The sequence below is a fragment of the Anomalospiza imberbis genome, chromosome Z (assembly GCF_031753505.1).
Source record: "Anomalospiza imberbis isolate Cuckoo-Finch-1a 21T00152 chromosome Z, ASM3175350v1, whole genome shotgun sequence".
Lineage (NCBI taxonomy): Eukaryota > Metazoa > Chordata > Aves > Passeriformes > Viduidae > Anomalospiza > Anomalospiza imberbis.
The window spans coordinates 19,897,358-19,916,107 of record NC_089721.1 but is presented as its reverse complement, the minus strand read 5'-3'; the positions used below and the strand labels follow the sequence as shown (position 1 = coordinate 19,916,107).

At 34.0% G+C, this 18,750-nt stretch overlaps 1 protein-coding gene across 1 annotated transcript in view; it reads right to left on the bottom strand.

The window, feature by feature from the left end:
• CWC27 (CWC27 spliceosome associated cyclophilin) overlaps nucleotides 1-18,750 on the bottom strand; it is a 96,392-nt gene that overhangs the window by 13,873 nt on the left and 63,769 nt on the right. The window contains exons 11-13 of the mRNA XM_068176321.1: nucleotides 15,856-15,953; nucleotides 6,525-6,634; nucleotides 3,627-3,730 (exon numbers count right to left, since the gene is read on the bottom strand). Coding sequence (XP_068032422.1) covers nucleotides 3,627-3,730; nucleotides 6,525-6,634; nucleotides 15,856-15,953 — 312 coding nt within the window. The remainder of the gene's footprint in view (nucleotides 1-3,626; nucleotides 3,731-6,524; nucleotides 6,635-15,855; nucleotides 15,954-18,750) is intronic.

Sequence of the window (18,750 nt, the reverse complement as noted above, 5' to 3'; positions counted from 1 at the left end):
ATTTTAAAAGTGCAATGGCTAAATTCCAATAAGAGTGATCAACAGTATGGGTACAGGATAGAACTAAGTTAGGCAACCATTCAATAGGAAAGGATTTGTGGCTTAGAAAGGAAAGGAAACCAGGTATGAAAGAAACAGCAACAAAAAAAGTAATCCTTCCACTCAACACAGACAGACTTAGCTGAGTGCTATATCTAGTCTCAGATTTCACATTTTGAAAGAAGCACTTGGAACTCTCAGAATTACTTGATCGAAGGTTGTTTTACAGTACTAAGTATCACTCTTATCCTATTTGAAGAGGAACTTTTTGCACAGATTAACTGAAACAATTTTTGAATGTACTTGATTGCATCAGAATTTTTTTATCCCATTGCTGAATTCTCTCTATGAAAAATATTTTGTCATGTTCACAGGATCTGCATCGTTAGCTTCATTATCTGCAGTTGCTGTAACACCTTCTGGAATGAAATCTGTCTTTCACTACAGTTGCAACTATTTGTTATTATCATCAGAACCTGAAGTGTCACTATAACTGAATGGGTATCACATGCATGCAACTATATGTGTTACAGTAAGTCCTACACAAGATGAGTATCAGCAGTGCTCTGAATAAGGGTAGTCTGTGCAGTATTTTCTCTTTCAAATTCAGGTCTGTTGAGTAATCCAAGTGGCAAATATCAAGTAGATTCCAGCTGGGTCTTCTGTCATGACATATTTGGTTTTCATAATATTAACCAGCAAGCAAATGATATCTCACTGCCACTGTGATTGACCTCACCTACATTTTTGGGAAAAGTCTTCTTGGTTAAGATTCTACGCCAAGAATGTAACTGAGTTCTGCTAGATAATCTCTACGTACCTCGGCAGCACTCTATACAACCTTAAAGAAAAAAGAATATAGTAATGCTGAGTCCTACTTATTTGGATTGTAAGTGAATAAAGAACAACTAGTGATCAAATAGTACTGAGAACATCTAACAAATCATTAAGAGGAAAGCACAAGCACTAGTTGTCAACATGAAGCCACAAGGAAAAAAATGGCTGGAAGAACACAGATCGAGAATGTCTTTCTAAGGAACCCAGATGATGTAAAATTGTGTCCACTTACTTATTGTCAGACATTTTTATTCTCTGACCCCTTCTTTGAGCAGATAGCATGTTTATTATGATATTTTTGAATTCTGTAAGGGAAATTGAATTTTGATTGCTGCAGACAAATACAGATAATCATTCTTACAGAGCAGTAGAGGTTGCAATAAAATGTCTCAGCAAAAATTCTGATATCCCACATTAAAACTTAGTCTTACGCATTTCTCTTTAGCACTCCTCACAACATTGCTTCAGATGTGTTCTTAGACAGTAAAGTCTGGTAATAATTATCAAACACCATACACACTGTTTACAATAGAGTCATATTTCCTTTTTTATTGCATAAAAAGTAGAATGCTGCTGAAAAGTGCCCAAACGTCTGCTATGTGCCATGCCAATACAGCAGCTCAGCCAAATATGCAGAGAGAATTTTGCCAAACAAAAGAAAACATAACAAATTGGTAATGATTTCTATCTTGACAGAGAATGAAAATTATACCTCAATGTGTGGCCACTCATGGACACATAAAAATGTCTCAGAAGCAATCATTTCACCTCAGATAACACACTCTGACAGTAGAGCAAAGCATACTGGCAGGTTTTCCCTTCCCATAAAAACAGCAACCATAACCTACAAAATGTCTGGAGGAATAACGTTGTTTGTGTGCATCATATATGAATATGCCATACCTTAACTATATTTCATAAAAATCAAATAAAGTAAGTTACTGTCTTTTGAGAAGTAGATTCAAATTAAGAAATAATTTTAAAATGTAAAATGACTATAGTTATCTCAAATATTCCTATGCAACAAAGGTACTGAAAATGTAAACACTTAATCCAAAATATGCAATTTAACTTTCTGAGTGCTTCACACAATAATTAATAGCGTTCAGAAGATTTCATGGCTTTGTTAACATTGTTTATAGCCAATTTGTGTAACATACATTTTACAATTTACTTGGCCTCAAAGTAAATTATTTGAAAACAGGCTGCTTCATCTGTCTGTAAAGTTAACATGAACACTTACTGAGCTGCAAAATTAATGATATTAATTATTATTCTATTATGTAGTTTCATATTAAGTACTTGTTTTAGTGCAATTCTGAATGTAGTATTGTTTTCTAAACAAAAATACAACTTCATAACCTGAAATTACAGCACTTAATTCCGTAGGAATGACAGTGGATAGCATTACTGACGATTATATATCAGTAGTTACTCAGAAAGAAATAGGAAAGATATGTTTGAACTTCATAAAAGTATTTAAAAGACTGGTTGTATTACTGTGACAAGAAAATATTTGACATGCATATCAAGTTCATAAAACATTCATAAAAAGGTCAGATAAAGGAATCTTATAGTGGACATAAGAGGTTTAGACCAGATCTTTGGAAGTATTTCTTTACCAAGAGGGTGGTCAAACAGTTGATCAGGCTTCCTAGAGAGGAGGTCAATGCCCCCAGCCTGTCAGTGTTCAAGAGGCATTTGGACAATGCCCTTAACAACATAGCTTTTGGCCTGCCCTGAAGCTGTCAGGCAGTTGGACAGGATGATTACTGTAGGTCCCTTCCAGATGAAATAGCTGCTGTATAATTCTTGGAGGACTTAGAAGCACTTTGGTAGCTCAGAAGGATCTCAAAATATCAGTGAAATCCAAGGATCTAGAAATTTATATTGTATGTTATCTCTCATCCTCAAAGAGCTTGAGGTACGAAAAGACATAATGAAGGAAGAAAACACTGTCTGAAGAAGCAATAAAATAATTTTAAGTCATCTGATATACAGAAATATTGGTTGTCTTGAAACATTTGCCAAGAACTTTGTTAAAGTTTCTATTTTTTTGGTAATTTTGCTGCAGCTCCAATGCCTTATGTACACAACTATGAAAAAAAATGGAGGCAGAGACAGCTTATTTTGTTGGACCAGCTGTAGTGTTTGTCTTATAAATGGAGATGACTTATCCTTACAAAACTTTTTTACTACGATTTCTTTTCTTTTTTCCAGGCATTTTTATGCATTACACCTACTTTTAAGAGCATTTAACAGCATGCAACCTAGAATTTCAAGATCACACTTCAAATTATATTGATTTTTATCCACTTGATTACCTAAGGTGGGTAGTTTGCATGAAAGATGAATGTAAGACAACAGGGGTACGCACTGATTCTTTCTGGGAGGCATTAAGGCAGTAACTTCTGCAGTGCTTTATCAACTTCAGTAATACCCCACTGCCTTGGGGTCACCCTACACTTCAGATGAGTCAGACTATTTTCATCTCATCCATCATTTAAAAATACTTACTATGCTCAACACAGTTTTAGAAGGATTTCAAACTACAGTACACTAAATGTCATCTATCTCATGACTTATTTTTCAGAGTGCTAAACCAGTACCTTTTAGCTGACTCCTAATGAAGCAGCTGCCCTAACATTTGGCGTTTTCTGCTACTCAAATTTATGCTTACCAGTGTGACTATGTTAGTACAGCAGGATTTGTATTGGTAAACACAGAAATTCAAGGGGAAAAAAACTCACCATCCTTCGTCATTATCTACATCAGGTTCAGAAAGCTCATTTTCAGGAGTTTCTTCAATTGCCTGGGTTAACTTTGTTTTAAATCGGTCTAACAAAGCCAGTGTCTGAAATTAAACACATGGTTTTAGAGAAATTGTGCATTTCTACACACTAACAGGCATATACAACATTTTTATTATTTTGGGAAAAAGCACAATGAGAGTGATGTTTCATATGAATTTGGGAGGAACACTTTAGAGAGGCAAGTGTAAGAGTGGGAGGCAATGGTGGGTGTGAGGGTGGGACTGCATGGAGAGCGCTGATGGAGTGAGTGGGCAGGCAATGCTGAGGCAACAAGAGGAAGCAGGGAGGGGCCTGTCAGGTGTGAAAAACCACTTCTCTCATTATCTAGTGAAATAAAAAGGAATATTTAAAGAAAAAATACTTGTAGCTACCTACAGAATAAAACAGCTGACCAAATAACTGTGCTGACAATGAATTCTACTTTTTGGACATGCTACTGTCCCCTTTTAAAGTAATCCACTGTATAAATTACAAACCATTCAAGCCTTGAAGACCCAGCTTATCTGATATTTATATACTTTATGTTGGTGATCTTTTAAATTATGTGTGGACCCTGAGAAAAATCAAAGTTTTTTCTAAAAAAAAGGAACCAGCTTAACTAACTCTGCAGGTACAGCTTCTTATGCTGCACACATAAAGCTCATACTCATTTCAATCTGCTGTTTTATTCTCAAATGAACATTGCCTGATCTTTCAGGGACAATGAAGTCACCAAATCTCAGATGACACCTGAAGATCACACCATAGTTCTTGTTTCTGATCATCTCAAATGGGAGTTGATTATACAAAAGTCATATGTCTGAGCCTTGTGATGGTAGAGGGGGGGGTCTTAAAAAAAAAGAGAAGAGCATATGAATAATTTGCACAACCCTCAGCTTTGTTTTTTTTTTTTTTTTTCTGATATTTGAGACATTCCTGAAAATGAAAGCACCAGGGAGTAAATGCCTAACTGAATTTATGTGGCAGGCTACATTTGATTTGTAGGTGATAGGTTGGAAACCTGTGTTGTAAAACACCTTTGTATGGCTGTGTAGTTTTGTTTGGTCAAGTTTTTCAAATTTAAAAGAATAAAAACTAAACAAGAATAGAAATCAGAAATAGGAAATACCAGAAGTGTTCACTGGAATCATATTTCCTTCTGGGAGCAATCTTAACTTGAGGAGTTTCCTGGCTTTTGAATTCTTTCAAAAGCGTATTTTAGCACTACCAAGGGCATATTTTGGAAGACTTTTTTTGCATTAATGTTCTTTATTTTCTGTCTAATCTTCTGTTTAAGGTGAGAGAGAGGAAGGTTTTGAGGACATTTGGTCCTGCAAATCATTCTAGTTCTATAGCTTTCCATACTATTGTAAACAAACACTGTACTTGCAACACCTGAGACAGGAAATCTTTGCTGAGGTCATCAGAAGGGAACAAACTGACCCTTTTAATATGAAACTGTGACCAAAAAAAGCCACATTCCTTGTGTCTTGTCTAATTTTTTTCTGGTGACAGCATTTCTGTGACTAGACCTGATAACAGAAATAACTTTGCAATATCTTAGTAGGCATTTTTGCAGTGAGTCACTAGATGCTATACTGTGCTTTGAATAACTTTATAATTTGACCCTTGCTGAATAGGAGGGCTGGGACTTCCATTATCTAGTATTTTAGGGAAAGATACCTTTTTTCCCTCTTCCTTGACTATTGCACTGAGGATGGAAAATGGTATTGCGCTGTAGGATCAGTTACAAGGGGTGCGAGACAAGAAGAAGCTCTCCACAAGTGAAAAAGATTACAAAGAACTTGATTAATTATTGTTGAATAGTTGCCAGCAGGGTTGTGTAAATAAAAATTAAGATCTCCTAGAATATATATCCCTATCATCTCATCTTGTTTTCCAGTGATGTCCAGGACAGGGTTGATATAAATTCATTAGACATGGTTTTAAGTCCCTTGATCCACACTGCCAACAGAGCTTTAGTACTCTTTGATTCAAAGATAATGGGATTTTGAATGTACAAAGTTTCCATAAACTTCTTAGTTTAGGGCTAAATCAGCTTGCTGCATATATAAAGGTTTGCCAAATGCTGCTTTGAAGTTACTAAGCCTTAAGTTTCCAATCCCTTCTGGATTCAACATGTGAACAGGAACATCTTCGAAGCTGAACTGACATGCACTTACAAACCAATGTGTTTGATGTACAGCACAGATTTTAAGTTGATGGTATTTCCACTTCATAGGCAGTTTCATATATTTAACCATTTCAGACTTTCCTATTTTAGAAAAAACAAATGCCTTTTTACAGCAAAACTTACTTTGCTCATATTTGCTTACTAAAGCTTACAGACATGCTAACTAATTTTGAATAATAATTTAATTGTATTTAAACATATTCTCTTTTTATACTGCTTATAATCTATTTCTTTCATTTCACAAAAGAAGTATTGATGAATTTAATATTTTTAAACCGTAACTTAAAATGTTAAAAACCCCAGCTAGAACAAATGCCAAATATGTAAACTCCTGTCCCAGTGTTATCTTACGGCAAGGAAAGCGTAAGGTGAAGAAATAAGAATTCTTACTAATGTAATCAAGGACACCTTTTCGTGACTAGCATTTCCTTTCAGAAGATTTCGGTAACTAAACTGGGAGCCCTTTCAAACACACATTGAAAATTAATTTACCTGTCTACCTGGGTAATGAAAATATTTATTTTTATGAATAATAACTTTCTTGGAAAATGAAACACCAGATTTTAAAACTCTGCTTTTGTACAAATTAAGAGATAAACATATTCAAAAATGAACTTAACTAATTTTCTGGATTTTTGTTGCCCAGGCTATCAAACTATTACCTGATCTTCACGGGAAGCTCCTTTCTTTGGCTGCTGCTTTCGCTTGTCTTCATATTTTCTCTTCTCCTGAAGGTATTCTTCAACAACACTGTTTTGAGCAGGTTCCTCCTCTGAATAAGGAAACATATTTGGTTGAACAAATTTAGTTTGGTTTCATGATTTAGTGTCTTTTTGGAGATAAAATACCAAGCAAAACACTCCCATAAAACATTTCAGTTGTACTGCTTTCTCAGCAGTAGAATGATTTGCTACTTGCTGAAATGAAAAACACACCACTGCACTGGGCAGAGAATGAGTCAAAAGATTTTTGTTTCAATTATATTTTACTATGGAGCCAGGGAAAGCAGGATAGCAGAAATAAAACCTCTGATGAAAACTGTTGAAATTCCTTTAGCCAGATGACCTTAATTTCTGAAGATCTTTCTTGTAGCAGTTGAAATGTTATGTGTATTGATATCCTGTGACTATTTGTTCAAAAGTAAACAAATACAATTTATAGAAAATTTCACCGTTTTCCTCTTTTGTAGGCTGAAGCAGCCACAAATCACATCCTTGATTTTGCAATATGGAAAAAACTCAGTAACATTTAAATTTTTAACAAAGTCCATGTTGTCAATCAGGAATAAACTCTTTTTACATAACTCTTCAGGAATAAAACTCTTTTTTATAAAGTGATATATGGAAGAGTCAGGAGCTACTCTTCTTTGTCTTTTTTAAACAGTGTCTTCACTGTAGAGTATTCACTGTCCCATTAAATTATTAATGAATAAATTATTCATTAGTAGTTTAATAGGACAAAAACTGAACTGGAAAATTGACCAATACCATACTTTCACATTATTTTCTTCTTCTTGGAACAGCATTAAGACATTGTACATATTGATTTAGTATACTAAAATTTATGTACACATATTTACACAACTGTTATTCCTGGTAACAAACAGAAGAATAAACCTCCTGGATGACCATTGCAAATGATGAACATTTGCAAATGAAAACATTTTTCATTGAAAACTGTTTCAAAAAATTTCAGGATATATGTCCATGTGAACTGTAAATCTGAAAGAATTTGTTGTTACCAGGTTTTTTAGATGACTGCTGACAGCTATACAGAAAAAGTTTCTGATTCCAAACTAAATTTGTCTTGCAACTCAAGTCTTCTATGAAGTTTATAAACACAGCAGTTTGTAATAAAAGGAAATAAATTTGTAATTATATAACTAATATAAAATACTTGTTTACATATTTCTACAAATAAAGTATCTTATTTCCTTTTTATCTTAATTTCTACATTGCATTTAAACAACATTTAAACCTTTTCTGCATTGCATTAAAATGTACCAGGGAAAATAATCAAACATACTTAATACCATTCAGAGCTGGGATTTTTGCTGTTTTCCAGTTGATATGTTGGATATAATGATGAACAGAGTATGACAGGCACCAGCAAGACAAAGAAAGAAAAATCCATCTTCCAGAATGACCAAAATAGATAAATACATACACATAAACATTTAGGAATGATTTAACAGCTGAATGAATAAAATAAAATCTGCCATAAAATCTCATGCAGCATAATATGAGATGAACTGAGGAGAACAGAAGCTCATGAAAGGACTACCACATATAATGAAAAATCACAGTATTTCCCCCTATTATGTCGATCTTTTTTACTAATTAAAAACCTTGTTCTTCATTCAAGACCAACCCCTTGTCAAAATAATGCATTAGTTTTTACATAAATGCATGTATCTAGAGTGTTGACTATCGGGAAACAACATAATGTCTTCTTTTACTAACATATAGCACCTAGATAAATAATTTGAAGAACAAAACCATCTGATTCCTTATAAAAAACAACTTTTCAGGTGACATTTACCTAAATGAGTGCTTTGAAGGGAATGACATTTACTCCATGATCAATATAATTGCCCATCTCTGACGAGCAAAAGAACTGAGAAGAGTATTCTTGAACATATTTGAAAATACCAGTCACAAACTGGCCACAAACACTTAAACCTGAAATCTACCCTTTGATATACATATGCTGAATTTAAAGATGTGATCATTACTCATAAAGGTCTTTTGACTAAAATTTAGTTTAATGTAGTGCAGCTCAAATACAATTTTTATACAAAAAGGGTAAAATTTCACGCTGTGTATTTGTGTGTTTTTATCATACTCCTATGTGTGCCACTTGATGTTAAGTTATTTAAATTTCAATTAAAGTCTTCTTTTGTTATTATTGTTTCTTGGGTCTTTGCCTGTCAGAGGTTTTCTAATCCTCAACTTCATGCTCTCTGCCTCCTAGGACAGCCTTTTCGTAACTCAGACAAAAGATAATCAGATCCACTTGAACTAACTTCAGAGTGGCTCAACTGAAAGAGCTGTGCCCTTGTACGCATCATATTTTTCCAACTTTCATTAAAATGACTTAAAAACATGCTTGTATTTCTTCATGAAGTCTTGCAACCTATCACACAACATTTAAAGCAAGCAACAAAATATAAGGTCTTTCAAGAGCCCCTAAGCAAATGGCTTATTAACATTTTAAAACTTGAAAACTCCAATGATTACAAAACCACAGAGTACTTTTTAATAGAAATTATATATTCCATTTTTGATATGCAGGAATTATTTGATAAAATTACTTTGTGTCTGACTGATAACTAGCAAGCAAGGGGAAAAGTCCAGAAGAGAGAGACTTGGTGGGAAGAAACCTTTTTAAATGTAAAAGTAGATTGCTGCCTACTACTCATCTCCCAGTCTGCAACCCAGATTCCCTGCAAGTCTTTTGCAGTTGAATTGAAAATAAGAGGAACAGCAGCACTGTATGATGGACTTAACCTTCATATCAAGCTTGACAAATTTAGGTCCACCTTGCTCACTAAGTGAAAGCACAAGGATCATGACTTTGGTATTCATCTCCTTAATCCAAGATGATTTCTTCAGACAAAAGTTAATGAAAAATTACATAGATACACAGAAGTAAAATAACAATTAAATTCAATTTAGGTATCACAAGATGCAGAAGATAATTTAAGTTATAGGAATCTTGTTCCCTAGGAGGATCTCATAACGAAGTGTAAATGAAGCATGAAGCAAAGAATTTCTTCTTTAGTTTGAACAAGCTGTTGTCTATATTCCATCAGTAAGGAAGGTGAAGGGAAAAAAAAAGAAAGCAGATAACCTTCCTAATTGAAAATACATTTAATCCTACTTTCAAAAGAATTTATAAGTACATTGTTATTTATGTAAGCTAGCTTGAGTTCCCACCAAGAAAGTCTTCATCTTACTGGGTCAAAATAATTTCCTTTAGACAGATTCTTCTATCCTGAAATCATGGCAAACACATGCCAACATGATGATGTAATCTAACATAAAACTTTGAGTTTGGGACATGGTTTACAGTGATAGTCTCAAACTAAGGAGGTAATTCTGAAGTCTTTAAAACAGAAAGGAAGATACTGATTTAAAAAAAAATATGAAAGGCCTTATTTTGCTCACACTTAAATAAGGAACAGTTCAAATGATGTCCGTTTTTAACTACCAAATGGAGGAAGTACAACAAAGGCAAAACTTGATCCAAGAGCATTAAACTAAAATGAGTGGATGGTTTAGGAATGATCAATTCCTAATAAAAGAAAAGAAAGCTTGGTAATTTTAAGCTTAATTCCTAAAGCATCTGGTAGATTTAACAACATAATAAACATTCAACACAAGATGTATCAGAAGTGTTCTGTTTCCAGAACTGCAATTTTATCTTCCACTAAATTAAACCAAGAAATATGAATTCTAATTCAGCTGCCTGTGGTAGATCAGAACAGCATGATCACTGCTTATGCTCACATTGATATTGCTCTTGAAGACTGGGTTCCATTCCTAGCACTGCAGGTAGGGTAACTTTGCCATAACAAGTCCACCAATTGGGCACAGATAAGGTACAGTTTCACACAAATGCAGGTCTGAGAGTACGCATACAATTTTCCACAATACAAACTTTTTAAAACAAATCTTGTAGTAATTACTGTTCTTATAACTAGAATCTGTATGAAATTCTACAGATTTGATTTCCTTTTAAGAAAGAGATAATGAAGCTGCGTATAAAACACTCATTGGAAAATGAAGCGAATTTGGTTTGGTGAAAGTATTACCAGAAACACACATGAAGGGTAGAAAAAAATACATATTGTGACAGAGAAAAATACATGCTGATTCTGAAGATTTAATATAACCATAAAAAAGCAAGAGCCTATAGCATGGAAAAGGATCAGTGAAAGACTTATGACTTTTCTTTGATGAGATAACAGCTAGCATGAAGATATTTACACACACTTAAATATTTTATATTACAAAACATTCTGGATATGCTAAAGCAATCCCATTAACTATTGTAATGAAATTTTCATATGTAATCATAAGTTTATGCAGAACTGAGATAAGCCGACAAGAAGAATGTACAAAGATGCACATATAAAAAGGTATCCCAGTTTATTCAGCAGGGTTTGTGTATGTTTGAAATGTGGCGGGCCCAGAAGTTTTCTTCAGTATCCAGAATGTATTCTTTAGCAACTCAGATGACACATTTCATATGGTAAAAGACCTACTGGACAGAAATTCCAGAAAATGCATGGCATAGCTAGACTAAATACCAAAGGGTCAAAAAATCTCAAAAACTTCTTGTTTGAAGAGAAAGTAATTATGATTGAATGTTTTGGTGAGTAAGAGATCTAAAACACATTCCTGTATTAGTTCAGTATATTCCACTTTCAGCTCATCAACATTCAGTTTATATTGCATTCTTTTTGAATTGTAAAGGTATGCAGTACTCATTTTAAAAATCTTACTGAGACTGAAATCTTAAAAAGAGAAGTTGTTTTGGCTCCAAACAAAATAAAATCCTCACATATTCTAAAAGAAATTCTAATATGCCATAATATTTCAGGAATTAAAACAGAATTCCTATCAGAATTTATAAACACAGAATTTAGAGACACTTTGGATAATTAATAACCAAAACAAATAACTCACTTCTTCCAGACTCAGGAAAAGAATTTATTACAGCTTTAAATATTATGTATCTGAAACTTAAAATACAGTTTAGTGTAAAGTAGTGTAAAAATTAATATACCAGCAAACCAATATGAAATAATTTTATGCTTGAGAGAATTAGTAACATCCTCTCCTGTGTATTTTTGCTTAGGACTAGTTCTACTTATGGTTTTCTTTGCACCTTTAAGAACTGTTTAGTTCATGTGGCTATAGCTCTGGCCTGCCTAAGATCCTAAAGAGCCACTATTTGCCAAGAAGTTAGGTAGGAGTCTGTAAATATTTAGCAACTGTGAACAACCGAATAGATTTGCTTAAAGAATGAGCTTCCATGGTTGGACTGATTACTATATTTTCAGTTTGCTACAGTGAAAAAAGCAACAGTTCTAGAACAGAATTACTAGTTCATTTAGTCAACTCAAATAATAAAATCTCACAAGTAATTCCTAGAGGTTCAAAACACTTATCTGAAAGACCAGAGCAGATTTGTAAAACAGTGTGAACTACAAGTTTCTAGTAAATGCTTTCTGAACTTTGGTAGGCACATGGTCCTAGTCTAAAATACAGTTAATTTTCAAATGTTGGTGGATTTTGAGTACATGCTTAAGATTATTACTAAAATCAAAGCTGGTTTACAGTGAGGTTTTGTTCTCTTTTCTTCTGCAGACAGAGAGAAAAAAAGGAAAAAAATATTCACTTTAGCGGGAAGGGGACTGCATAGGGATGGTCGGTATTAGGAGATTAAATGTAAAAAAAAATGTGAACAGTGGGAGAAAACAAAGTTTTGCAAAGATGACAGATGGATACTTTAATGCAATGCAGCTCTACTTATATACTGAAAAAAATCTTCATTTATCCTGCAAAGTTCCCAAACCATCAAAATTTGGATTTTGTTATTTTCAGAGTGTTCTGAAGGGTCCAACACCCTATTAAAGTCCCAGACTTCAAGACAGTATCTTTCCATGTAAGACAGTGCTTAATTCTTTGACTGCTCCTGACATTAACCAGACTTTAAAATAAAACAGAAATAAAACATAATGTTACACTGGAATCCTCACTTGATTTTGAGAATTTTCTAAACATTTTAATCATTTGATTACCATATCACAATAAAAAACAAAGCAGAAAATGCCTCAGTACAACATACCTCTGTAGAATTCTTACCCTTGAATGCTGGTTTTTACATTAGTTGTTAGGTTTCCCTATTCAGACAGTATTTTATAGCTTTTCTGTTTTCCCATGTATGACAATTAAATTTCATAGTCTACAGATTATTTGTCCATTTACAAAAATGTTCTAACAAGAGAAACTAAAATATTACTTCCTAAATCCTTCTACTATTTAAAACGGACATATAATTAACTGGGCAGATGCTGTATGTCTGAAGCAGATTTCACTGAAGTACATTACCAGGTTTACTCTACAGAACTTTGAAAATTCAAAAAGATCTTTTTTGAATATTTGACCAAGTACTTCAAAACGCTGAACTAATTCCGCACTCAAATGATAGTGTTTGATGTAATTTCTGGCATCAGTACAACAAATGTCACATAAAAGAAAAACATCTTATTTAAAGTAAGGTCTTGACAGCAGTCTGGCATAGTCAACAATACTATTTACAAATTGGAATACTGGTTATAATCAAACATGTACAGAGGGAATTTTTTTTTTCTCTGACCTCTTGAAACAATGTAAACACTTAAATTTTCACTCTCCAGTCTTTCCTAATTAATCTAATCTCCAAATACAGAAAAATTTTAGGTAAACATAATATGAACAATTTGAAGAAGTGATACCAAATGTGATGCCAATACGAATAAAGATCTGTGCAGTAGACTTAAAATAGATGTTTCATGCTGCTGACCCTTCCTTAGCATCCTCTCAGAACAAGATCCAGTCTTGTCCAGTATGACCTAAGCCTTATTCTATGTGATCTGCAGTGAAATTCTCCCACTATGGTTGGAAGTTCTGGCTGTGATATAGTGTTTATTAATCAAGCACAGAATCACACTTATGTACGTAGCCTGTGAACTATAATTTTTTCCTAATGCAGCCAGCTCAACGCATAGGCAGACACAATGCAAGTGTCTGCACCATCTGCACAGGCATATCTGATACAGCATGACAACTCACTCACCATCCCAAACTTCCCAAGAAGATAGGCAGAGAACAATGGAAAAATCTACTGCTACTTAAACTTCCTGATAGAAGCATTTTTAAAATAGGTACAATTTCTTATATATAAACTAATGTGGAATAGGTAAACTATCATACGTTTAGCAGACTGTCTTCCATGTCGATAGCTCTACTGTACTGATGAAAATTCAGGCCAATAAATATAAAATTACTAAGTGCTTTTAACTTTGGGGTAAAATTACTTATTTGGTACAACACTTCTGTTAGAAGTAATTATATTCAAGATAAAGTCTTTCTAATCTCTATTCTATTATTCCTCAGTTGTAAATTCTGTTTCACAATAAAGGTATGCTTCATTGCTTTGACTTGAGATTTCACGCTTCCATCCCCTCTCCACATAAATTACACATATCTTGAAGTATCTCCTAATAAACTTGTCCAAATAGTGTTCTGCTAGTTTTGGATGGTTTTGTCTATTTTTATCAAATAATTCATTTTTGGTGGTACAATACTCAGAACTGAGTGCAATAATACAACCAAACTTTTACAGGTACTGCATCTGTAGCAACAACCACACAGTGACGGTCACATCAGAGTGTAAATTCATGTTCAGTTCATTTTCTAGTACAAACCTGAAATCTTTCACTACATTTGCATTAATAATTTTATCCTTCACTACTTACATCTAATTTAACATCCATTTAATTTTCCCTTACATTTTAGAACATGTTTATTTTTAAGATTTTTAGTTAGGTACTCCACTGACTAGGTCAATAGGCTCTTTCCTGCCATCCATCTTTCTCAACAGGTACTGGAACAGACCCCTTCCCATCACAAAAAGGAAAGCCAAGATTATTTGTACCATTAGCTGTAACTAATGTAACTGCAGATTTTCAACTGATTTATGGCCTGCCTGCTATTTATTTCAAAGAAAATACAAGCCCCCCGCCAACCCTGGTATACAATCTCCCTTTGCTTGAATAGAAGGTATCCTTCCAAACTATTCCATAGTAGTAACTATTGCCCAAGTATTACTCTATACTGTCACTGTAAAGGTGAATTTCTTCAAATTACAAAGTCCACTGACTGGCACCAGAACAGGGACAAGCTTAAGCAATACTGTAAGAACTGCCATACATGGCACTATTCAAGATAATTTATCACATATGTACAAAAGGATTACACTTCACTTTTGCTATACCTCTACACACAGTTCTTTTTTTTACATGGCTAGGGACAGCATTCATTATTTTGCCAGTGAGAGCTTATATTCATTCAGTGATTACTAGAATATTTTCAGAGTCAACAATTTTTAACATTTGGTGCCAGATTTCATATACAAATTCATGATAATGCATTTTTACTTTGTCAAAATGCTGATGAAGCTCACCTGTTATTCAAGAGAGTCCACAAATTTTTCTAAAAATTATGTCATACTTTCTACCACTCTTGCAAATTGTATGTCATCTGAATTAAAAAAAAAAAAAGTTTTATATTTTCTTTCATATTTTTATGGTATTGAGAACTGAGCTAAGAATCCACTCTAAAAGTGTGTCTCGCAACCCCACAGTGTTTAAAGACACTTTTTTGTTTCTTCAGTTCGTCTAATAAAGGGTGTTTCATCCTTCTGGACTAAAATGTGCACCTTACATGCTATTATAAATGTAGCCATTTATACACGTTTAAAAAGCAACAGAATATAAAAACTGTCTGACAAAGAAGAGGGCAGCTGAAGATCCCATTTTGTTAAGGTTTAAGGAAAATAAATATGGTAGTGACTTTGAGAATTTGAGTTCCATCAGTTTCTAATGATACATGAAAGCTGAAGTCAGCAGCTTTGAGTTCAAGATTAACCATTTGCATTTAAGAACCTTTCCAAGTCAGAAAGTCAAGATGACCTTGCAGGTCAAGAGGTCACAGCATGGATGTAACTAAAGAACACTTAGAAGGAGAAATACTACCTGATTTGAGAACAAATGCTACCTATATACATATTGGCATCATTACATTACTACCATCCCTAGGGAAAGAAAAAAACCACTTACATTTCAACAACAGTCCACATTTATGTACATTTATAAAACACAAAACCAAAAAACCCTCTAAAACCAGAATGTTAACTGGGGATTTACACAAAACCTCTTACCTTCTTTCTCTTTGGGTCTTAAAGCTCTTTCTTCTTTTTTGTGCTTTGCTTCCAGCAGTTCTCGTTTCAGCTGTCGGGCTTCCTTCCGTAGCTCCTCACTGCAAAGATAAATATTTATAAGAATATAATCTTCTGAGATGTACAACTACTCAGAAGAAACAGAATCAAAGTAAATGGGCAATAGATTTTTGATACAAACAAAGGGAAGGTATGGACTCACTGATGCTAAGAACATGGCTTAAAAATCACTTAGGACCTCAGAAAGTCCATGTTTTCATTAGCAGGGATAACAAAAGAACATTAGCAGACATCTTACTTTAAGACCCTATTAGAAATATGTTAAGGAAATGAATAATAAAACAAGGAATCCCCATTTGAATTTTAACATTCTAATTAGCCATGAGAAGCACAGGAAGAGAATCTGAAACAGAGGTACTGCCAAATAAATATTGCAAGTGTTATAAAATTCAATTTACTCAAGTAATAAATCTTAGTATTTTCCCTGGATTTTTTGGCTGGACAAGCAATGCAGTTGTTCAGTGACAAAGACATGAAATGTATGTAAGCATATATTATTAGATATGAAAATTAATTTAATTCTACAAATACCTCATGTGATAACACTAGAAAAAAGAAACTAAAATTTTCAGATCATTCTGCCAATATGAAACAAAATATTTTTCTTCTTAGAATCACAATTTTTAAGGGACCTCTGAAGATCAGGCAGTCCAGGTTCCTTGTTCAATTGAGGGCCAAATACAGGAGGATGCTGAGAGCACTATCCAGTCAGGTTTTGAATATCCAAAAATGGAGACTCCAAAAGGTCTCTGGGTAACTACTTAACCTCCCTCAATGCAAAAAAAAGCTCTTCTGTAAAGTGAATTTAAATTTTATTTCAGCTTATGATGATTTGTGTCCATCTAATGGTTACCTGTGGAAAAGAACTGGTAATTAATTAGTATTTTTCTGATGTTAGAATTTGTATTTTGCACTTTAAAATAAAAAAAAAAAATTAAATTAGGTTCTGGTTGATTTAAATTTCATCAAAATCAATGAACTGCAGAAATTATTACAATGTAGGAACATGACATGCAAGCATTTTTTCCCTGCAGTTGTTTTATGTACCTCAATTTTCATCTGTAATACCACTACTGACTACACCCTTTTTGGAACTGTTGGGTGATGACAAGTTTTGATTTTCATTGTCATTTGTATGTATGCACAAATACAGAAAAGCACTTGCAAAAAGCACTAGCAAAGAAGACTATCACTGTAAAGTTATTCAGCCAACCACATCAGGAGGTCTTTATTTTCAACAGCATGGCAGAAGCTACACTAAGCAAGATTAACAGCTTTTACAAAAAACTACAGCTCTGAAAAGAAAATTATAGGGGGAAAAGAGATAAAGAGAGATTTTTGATCCAAGTTATCTTCATTGCTTTTTTATAATTTGAGGGTAAAACTGTAAAAAGCTGCATTACAATACTATTATAGTATATTGCAACATTTTCTTATTGAAGTTACACAGCAGGAACAACATACGTCAATATAAGGTTGCATGTTTAAAATATTTAGAGTGACATACAGTGACACCAACACAGAGAGAGTGGATTACAAACAGCAATACAAAGTGGGACTAACAGAGTCTAACACATCAGAAGTTTCCTGTAAGGGGGACCCACTTACTCTTTGAGTTAGCTAAACACTATTGCAGCATGAACAATGCACTACCTAGTGACTATTATTCAGCTCCCCTCACCCTCTTTTTCCCCTGTCAAAAGAGGTTTTTGTACAGAACACAGAAAATCTTAACTCTTAGAAAGTCTAACTCCAAAATATTTTTTCAAGCCTTTTCTATGATCAGTACTACGTCAATAAACAACTTTGATACTTGGCTCTTTACAGACACTACACTTGGCCTATTTTTTATTTCTAGGCTCACTTTGCCAAATTAGGTTGGTGAGAAAGGCAATAATTTCATCTTTGATGCCTAGGTCTTTGCACGCAGTAAATTTGCATTCAGGTTTCACATAACATAGCTGTTAGTTTGTAAACAACAATGTAAGTGCCTGCTATGCCTGGAAAGTTTCTGTTGCTATAAAAGCACAGCTCTCTGCTCCATCCTTGTCTCATTGCTCCCTTGATTTCACAGCTACAGCAGGCTCTCCTCTTCTTCTTGCTTTCTGCTTCTTCATCTTTTTCCAAGTTTCTGCAACCTGGAAACTTCTACTCTCTACATGCAGAGATACTGCCAGAGCAGATGTAACCTTCCTCTGCAGAAAACTGAAAAGTATTTAGCCAAATGGTTCGTAACACCAGAATTTTCAGATTCTACTCAGAACAATAAAATGATTTTATCTACAAAATTTATAGCGATATTTCATTTGAATTTCTGGTGCAGCTCTGCCTTGGTTTGACAGGACTGTTAACAGTGAACTGATAGGAACTCCAGATGTTAAGAACCATAACTACTTAGGTAACTTTCTGCTAAAATCTAGTCACACCCTGAAGACATCAAGGCATCAGCTTTCCTAGTAAACTATCTGAATGCACAATCAAGAAACAACAACTCTACATTGTTAATTATGGTTACCACTCTGGCTTCTCTTTAGCAGAATAATTCACACTCTTTGTAAAGACATCTTTTTAAAAGAAAGAATGTTCTCCTAATATGCTCTTTAATCACTTCTTTCTAATCCAGAATTCCCTGCAGTATTTCCTCAGTCCTTCTGAAGATGAATTCGGAATCAGATATACTGATGGATTTCAGCTTTCCTGCACGTCTCTGCTGGTGATTTACTTGGTTCCTAACTCAAAAAGGAACATAAGGTCGACACTGCATTAAGCACTCATTTTCTACAATGACTCTCAATTCACCTCTTGGACATTTCTTTC